General features: G+C 41.7%; 1 protein-coding gene across 1 annotated transcript in view; it reads left to right on the top strand.

Annotated features, from left to right (window-relative positions):
• Nucleotides 1-647: 647 nt before the first annotated feature.
• Nucleotides 648-8,479, top strand: part of PLCXD2 (phosphatidylinositol specific phospholipase C X domain containing 2) — a gene marked incomplete at its 3' end in the record, with an annotated part of 67,137 nt that continues 59,305 nt past the window's right edge. The window contains 1 exon segment of the mRNA XM_036746281.1: nucleotides 648-1,288. Within this exon segment, the coding sequence (XP_036602176.1) occupies nucleotides 1,120-1,288 (169 nt within the window).

The following is an 8,479-nucleotide window of genomic DNA, read 5'->3' as shown; positions in this document are numbered from 1 at the left end:
ATGCCCCTCACCTGAAGAATAGCGAGGAAAGCACTGAACAGCTGCTCGGTACTGTGACTATGAACCTTAATTCGGTGATGTGTGTCAACAACAGGTTGCAGAATTCCAAGCCATCCTTATCGTCGGTACTAATATCCAGGGATACGTGACTCTCTTATCCCCTTCTCCAGTCTTCCTAAAACACAAGATTCGCTTGTGTTAGATCTCTTAGCTATGAGCGCGGTGGGGTGCGGTGGGGGTGGGGTATAAAATACCCTGATACTGGAGCTTTACAGAAATATTCCTGGGTATGTTGAACACTTAACTGTTGACAGCACATAAGTCCAAGAGGAAGAAGCTTTGGGTATGAAAGAGCAAGTAAACAGCCTCTTAGTTTGGCGCAACCCAACTGGTCTGTGGAAAGGGGAAAGAAAGGGGAGAGAGGGAGGAGCCAAGCAATTGAACTGACAGCCCGAGAGGAAGCCAGCCAATCGCAGCTCCCTTTGGCATGGACCAATCGCTGCCTGACTTGCCTTGCAAATCTGCCCGGCAGTGAAGCCGGCAGAAAATGGGGCTGGGCGTAGTAGGGGAGGGGCTGCTGGGGAATTGGTTTGCTGTCTATGACACTCCTGGATGCCTTTCAGGAAGCTGCAGCACGGGGGAATTCGTCGCTGAGTAGCTGTGGGAATGATTTGCGGCCAGGGAGAGCAGATGTAGCAAGCGTCTAGTGGCACATTCACGAGTATACATCAGGCTGCGTATGGTGCCCGCACACCCGGGTATACAGATTATGCGTATGCTTCCTGTGCACCTGCCCTGTGCGTGCCTCTGGGTGAAGGTGCTCCTTGGGCATTTATTTGCTCAGGCCTACCATCCCCTGCTTGTGAGGGCATGTAAGAAGTTTAACCAAGCTGGAGCTGAGAAGATTAAGTGCCTGGAGCGTCTGGGCTAGAATAGAAAGGACAGGGGATTTCGGGGCCAGAGTGCTGGGAGCCACAGATCCCCACTCCACTAGTTCAAGTCAGAAGGGCATTTTTGGAAGGCTGGGATGACAAAGAAGAGTGACCCTGAAATAACTACAAAGCTTGGGGCGATGCTCACTGAGTGAGTGACTGAGGGGTGAGAACAGATGGTTTGTTGATGACAGGAATGCTAGCATTTAGGAAAGCGAGGAAGAAACTCAGAATGGGGACCATATGCTCCCCCAACTCAGGAGGGACAAAGACCGTGGAAGTCTGCAATGCCGACTGGATGGGCTCGCTCCCCCCTCGTCTCAGCACATTCCCCCTTTCCAATCTGGCTATCCCAGGTATTCTTCTGATTTCCTACTTATTCCTAGGATGTGTCTGTGCCTTCACAATGCTTGGGGGTTTGGCTATGTTTTCTATCATGTAAAGAAAAAAAAAACTTAATTGCCTGAACTTAACCTTATTTTTTAAGCCCAAATTTAACAATGGAATAGTTCTTTTGGAAAGAGATTTGTGATTACCTTGCTAAGGGGACAGGTGAGGAGGGAAAACAAACAAACAAACAAAAAAAAAAAAACAAGGAACTTGCTTTCTGTTGGTTTGACACTATAATTTTAAGATTCAGTTATCCTTGCTGTGCAGTTGGAGATGATAGTTGGGAGTGGGAAGGGGGTCTGCTTATTTGTTTCTTTAAAAGAAAAAAGGTGGCTGGTGAGTATCTCATTTGAAAACTCCCAAACGTGTTAAGTCTAATACTGAGAAATGTCTCCTTTTTAATTGGTTGTCAGACCTTGTTTCTTTGACAAGCAAACAATAAATAGCTCTGCATCAGAGAACAGATGCAGAGTTGGGAAACTGATATAGAGCACATCTGTTTCACTTGTTGGAAAAGACAGAAATAGAGAATGTAAGCACTCATCACAAACAGACACAAGCAGTCATCAGATGTGATGAGCTGGTGTTATTTCAGGCACAGTCTCTAACCTGGAACTCTGGGCAATCTTGAACTGAGACCTTTGAGAATTTTTGTTCTAGCTACTACCCCTCTGCTGAGAGACCTTGTATTTTGACTTCAATCTCATCAAGAGTGTAAGAAAAAGGACTTTCCTTCTTCCCTTTTCTTTTTTTTTAACCTCCAGATCAGTGAAGGTATACATTCTAAAGTGGGGCTATTTAGAATGGGCTAAACTTCCAAAATATAGAGCTGGGCAAACTATGATGCCCTTCCACTCAGCATTGTTTCTCAGGTTGGGGACAAGATCCCCACTATTCTTTTCTTTGATTTGAAAAGAAATACTAACAACTGTTTTAGGCTACACCCCCACACACACACACACGCACAGGCCATCATGCAAATGTCCAACTGCCCTTGGAGTAGCCTGACCTCAGTGCCAACTAAGCAGAGGGTCCTTAGTCAACCCTGAATTTGAATATCTTCCTTTGCTGTTCAAGAGTGAGAAGTGGAGCTGCCTTCATCTTCTTGCCTCCTTCCCTGGTCACAGGACTTACTTAAATAGTGAGGCCACTGCCTCTCCTGCTCTTGGAAGAGAGGAGTAATGCTGTATTGCCTGGTTTGGCAAAAAAAAAAAATATACATATTATATATATATATATATATGTATATACACATACATACACATATATACACATACATATACATATATACACACATATATGCATATATATACACATACATATATAGTCATATATGCTTTTAATTTACAAGCTATTGGCTTTAGCTACTTAGAAAATGCTGTTCGTTATACTTTACAACTGTTTCAAAATGTTGGGAGTAGAGAGTGGGGAACTTGATTTAAGGAAAACCTTTGCTCTTTGCTATAACATTTACTAGCTGTGTGATCATGGGCTGTACCTATCTGAGCCTTGCATTCCTCGTCTGTATAATATCTATATATTCATCTATATAATAACTATCTAGTAATAGTTACCTATTTCACAGGGTTCCAGGATAGAGCCTTGGATGCAGGATCAGGAAGACCTGAGTTCAAATCCTGCCTCAAACATTTAATGCCTATGTGATCGTATGCAAGTCTCCTTTAGCCTCAGTTTCCTCATCATAGGGCTAATAATAACACCAACCTCAAAGGATTACTGTGAAGATCAAATGAAATGATCTATGTAAAGCAGTTTATTAATCTTAAAGTATTATATATAAATGTTAGCCAATATTGTTATAATGTATTTGCAGTGCTTTCTAGACCTTCAAGTGCTTTATGTGAAGGTTGGTTATTATTACAATGGTTATTATATTTAATTACAATGTACAGAGTCAACACAGGATGATCTCTGTCACATCCAATATTAGTCATTACCCCAGAAAGCTTTATTATAGTAGAGTTGCTCCATGGTTTGGTATGGCTAGCATATGACTGCCATTTAGAAAGGAATCTTAGGCAGGGCCTGCATAGCTCTACCATTCAGGGTATGTAAACAGGTTGTTGTTTCTTCCTGTCTTATTGTATTTTGGTCTGACCGGAGATCGGCACCATAACTGTGGATATAACCCAAAGCAATCTCGTCAAGCTACATTGGAGAGCAATCAAGCATTTGCTATGAATCTGTCAGGATAATTTCATTTTTGTCCTTTACTAGGAGGAGGGAAGGAGAGTGACTTGCTGCCCCTGGTAATTCTGCCTAATATCCTTGGCACCATGGGAATTTACCCATCTTGTTTTGTGGAGACAAGGAAATCTTGTTAAGAAGTCAGGTGAGGGGTATCCCCACTTCTAACGTCTTGTTCATCATAGAATCTGTATGGTCATAAATTAAGTCACTGTCCTGCAAGATTACTTTCCTACCAATAAAAGGCATTCAAGCTGATCAATCATCCCAGAGAGGCAAGGGGTCTCCTAGGAGAGCCTGTTATTTCCTTCTTTACTCCTCCAAAGTAGCCTGAAAATACAGTGCCCCCTAGAAAAGGGCTAGGCAGTAATGTTCTATTAATTCTTTGTGAAATTCCAGCCTAGAGTCTAATTATTGAAACACAGAAGACTTCCAGAGGGTACAAAGTAAAGGAATCTTAAAAGAGTTAACACCCTCTCAGGGAGGTGGTATGGAGGCTGTGAGAAAGATCTCTACAGAAAACTTCCTCTCATAAATTATACTTTCTGAGTGAGCTAGATTTTTTATGTGGGGGAAGGGAGAGAGGAAAGAAGGGAGGGGAAGTAAGAGAAGAGAAGAAAGGAAGAGGGATGAATAGAGGAGAAAAGAGAGAAAGAAGAGAAATGGGAGAGAGAGACAAAGACAGAGAGAAAGAAACAGAGAGACAGAGCCAGAGAGGCAGACAGACAGACAGACAGAGAGAGACAGAAAGACATATACACATATACAGAGATAAGACAGACAGAGAGATAGAGACAGAGAGAGAGAGACAGAGAGAGAGACACACACAGAGACCGGGAGAGACACAGAGAGAGAGATGGGAGGAGAGGGAGAAGGGAGGGAGAGGGAGAGAGAGACAGAGACAGAGAGATAGAGAGATGGAGAAACAGAGGGAGAGAAAGAGACAGAGACAGAGAGAGAAGGTGGGAGAGGGAGAGGGAGAGAGGGAGAGGGAGAGAGGGAGAGAGACACAGAGAGAGGGAGGGAGAGAGAGAGAGAGACAGACAAACAGGCAGGCAGGCAGACAGACAGAGACAGAAAGAGAGAGGGGGAGGGAGAGGGAGCAGGAGAACAGAGAAGCAGAGGGAGAGAGAGAGAGAGAGAGAGAGAGAGAGAGAGAGAGAGAGAGAGAGACAGACAGACAGACAGACAGACAAGGGGGGAGGGAGAGGGAGAGGGAGAGAGACAGACAGAGAGAGAGGTGTCATTTTTATCCTTGGGAAAATGTACCTCTGTTTAGAGCTAGGAGAGAGTTGGTCTGTAATTTTAAACTCAGTGATTGGATCTCATGGTTTTTTCCATGCTAATCTGTCATTCAGAATTGGACTGGCATCTGCAGTGAAGGATCAGAACTGTCAGGCTGAGGGAAGCAAGGGAAGAGGATTCAAGGGGTTCAGACAGTAGCATGTTGAGATGGACTATATCTAGGTTGAGGCTTGGATGCACCTGCTCTATCTGACTAAGACCATGACATGTGTGAACACATGTGCATATATCCTCTTAACATAGCCTTGTCATGTTATGTCACTTCTGCAACTGTTGAGGACACCTGTTAATGACTAGTGTCACTATAAGGCATAGAAATGCTTAAGGAAAGCAACTCTTTGATATTACACTTCAGCACAGAATCACAATGCGATGCCTTAAGCCCAAAAGAATCAGAGGTAACAAAGATTAGATTAAAAAAAATTAAAACACAAAAATGCGTTTTAAACTTCTAGGCATTATTTTAAATAACAGTAGAGAAAAGTGTGACATCTTTTGCTGTCCCAAGAGTTTATGAAAGGGCTTTTTTTCCTGTAATATACCCTGCTTTTCACCTACTCCTTCAATAGTGAATTCTTTTTTTTTAAACAGTGAGTGTGTTCCTTAGTGTTTTCCCCCTCTTTATTAATTGGCTAAACTGTGCTTTTCTCTTTCATTAGAAGATAAACTCTGGGGTGTAGTAGGCAGATCGCTGGACTAAGTCAAACCTCTTAGTTTTTAATCCTAGCTCTGCCCCCAATTAACTACCATGAGTATGAATTTCACTTCACTTTGAGTTGCCTTATTTTGAGTCAATAATTTAATGCAAAAAAATTGCCTTATGGTTTGTTGTTCATTTTTTCAGTTGTGTCTGACTCTTTGTAACCCTGTTTGGGGTTTTCTTGGCAAAGATATTGGAATAGTTTGCCATTTCCTTCTCCAATGGTATGCAAGGTACTGATGCCAAAAAACAAAAACAAAACAACAACAAAAAACCAGTCCCTGCCCTCAAGAAACTTGTGCTTTAACATTCTACTGGTGAGATATAACATATACACATAAGTCAGTGCAAGATAATTTAAGGAGAGGAAGGATACCAGCAGCTAGTAAGAGCTGGAAAGACTTCTCATAGGAGGTGGCATCTTAGCTGAGTCTCTAAGGAAGCTAAGGATTCTAAGAGAAGGCAGTGAAGAGGGAGTACATGTCAGGAATGAGGAGTGAGCCTGTGCAAAATTAGAGAAAACAGGTATTCTGAGCTCACAAGCAACAGCAACAGCAAGAAAGGTCAATTTGGCCAGACCACAAAATGCACAAAGAGAAAGTAGGGCATAAGCAGTGGATTGATCCATCTGAAGTTATGATGAACTGAGTTTGAATCCCTCCTAACAGAATAGAGCAAGTCACTTACACTCTCTGATCCTGTTTCTTTATCTGCACATTTGAATGATGGTAGCACCTCTTCCCAGGATTTGTGGGAAGGGTCAAATGAAAAAATATGGGAGCAATTAGGTAGCACAGTGGATAGAACACCAGCTGTGGAGTCAGGAGAGCTTGAGTTCAAATTTGTCCTCAGACACTTACTAGCTATGTGACCCTGGGGAAGTCACTTAACCACAATTATTCCCTCCCCCCACCCCAAAAAATGTATGAAGTGTTTTGAAAACCCTAAATCATAAAATCTGTGTGATGATGAAGATGATGATGGTGGTGATGAAAGGGAGCAATGTGAAATTACTTTAAAAGGATGAGTTTGAGGCAGATTACGGTGGGCTCTAAGTACCAAGCTGGAGAGTGTGTAATTTACCGACAATTTTTAAACAGAAGAGTGATGTTTTTTGGAAGGTTATTTTGTCAACTGTTTGGACTATGGGTTGGAAAGGAGAGAGAGTGAAAACAGAAGGACTAACTAGGAGGCTAACACAATATCCTAGGTAAGAGGTGTCCAGGGTCTGAACTGAATGAGGATTAGGTGCTGAGAGAAATTATTATTTTGCTATTTATTAATAATCAATTGTTAAATTGGTACCGGGACTTTTCTCCTCTGTTTCTTCATTGAGACCCAGCTCCTGTAGAAGGTCAGCCTCTGAAGAACATGACTTAGTGAGATTAGTCCTAACCCTCAGGGAACATCCTCTTTGATCTTGGACCAGACCCCACCCAACTAGGAGACCTTACTTCTCCTCAGAGTGTAAACAGAATCCAATCTAGGCAAATTCTTAACCCAAGGAAAAGGAGCCCTGTTCTCGAACCCCTCCATTAGAGTTTAGGGTGAGCCATCTCGTGATGGAGAAAACCAACCAGAGGGGTCTGGGTAGAGATGGATTCCCATGTCCAGATTGCTGGAGGTGACTGAGTCTCATGATCAAGCCAAGTGCTCCATAGGAGGAGCTGAAGACTCCTAGCCTACCTCCTCATTAAATGTTTACCAATCAGAGTTGATTTTCAGTTTTCAGGAGAATTCCCTTTCAAGAAACATTTAAAGCTTTCAGGCTCTCCATATCTTTTGTCTTCAGATTTGACCATCAATTTATTATTAGCTAGCCTAATTAATAAATTGATTATTAATTACAGAGAAGCTCTGTCTCTTGGGTTTTTCATTCATCACAGTGCATAGTAGAGAAAACAGAAGAAATGCAAGAGATTTTATAGAAGTCAGATATTAGTGGTGATGTGGTAGTTAAAACAACATAGAATAGTAGAAAGGTCTATCGATTTAGAAGCAGAGAAGCCAGGTTCAAATCCTAGTTCTGTTATTTTCTACCTGCATGACCTTGGGCAAGTCACTGACCTCTCTGGGCCTAATTCTTCTCATGTCTAAAATGAAAGGATTTGACTCGATGGCCTCTGAAGTCTCTTCTTACCCCAAATCTATGATGCTACAATTGGATATGAGACATGAGGGAGAGTGAAGCATCAAGAGTGACTTCCAGGTTGTGAACTTGGATTCATCTTAAAATGAACTAGATAAGCTCTAGGAGCCCTATTCTTTATATACATCTGCATTTTAAAGTTTTTATCCCATCATCACAATGTAGTAGGGACAAGGATGAAGGATGAATCAGACCAGAGATGTCCTGGTAAATATTTAATGACCAGCTTTTGGTTGGGGGGGGTGGTGTACACATGATGCCATTTTAAATTTAATCTACATTATTAACATTTCCCCAATACTTTGTTAAGTCAAGACAATCAATAAAACAATAAAGCAAACCCTGATTTATAGTTTTTTGCTGATTTCTAAGGTAAAAATGCTCACACTGAAAATTTAACAATGGGTTCTCATGAGCCAGTATGAGCTGGCTCTAGCATGTCCTTGAATAGGACAATTCTCTTTCTATAAGAAATTTCTTAATTTTCTCTTGCAAATAAGAAATTTTGTAAGAGCTTCGAAGGATGATGAAATGGAGGGGAAAGTGCTGCATTGCTCATCTGAAGCTTTGATACTGACTTTGATACCTTGTGTCACTTGGGTGACCATGGGAAAGTCATTGAATATCTCTGTACTGGTTTCCTCACCTGTGAAATGAAAGGTATGGACTAAACACTATATAATAATTATAATAATTCCTAGATTTTATACAGTGCTTTAAGGTTTTCAAAGAACTCTGTGACTATTACCTTATTTGATCCTCACAATAATTCTGGGAGATGGGTGCTCTTATTCC

This window comes from Trichosurus vulpecula, chromosome 2 (assembly GCF_011100635.1).
Source record: "Trichosurus vulpecula isolate mTriVul1 chromosome 2, mTriVul1.pri, whole genome shotgun sequence".
Lineage (NCBI taxonomy): Eukaryota > Metazoa > Chordata > Mammalia > Diprotodontia > Phalangeridae > Trichosurus > Trichosurus vulpecula.
The sequence above is the reverse complement of the archived record's forward strand: the minus strand, read 5'-3'. Positions and strand labels throughout refer to the sequence as shown.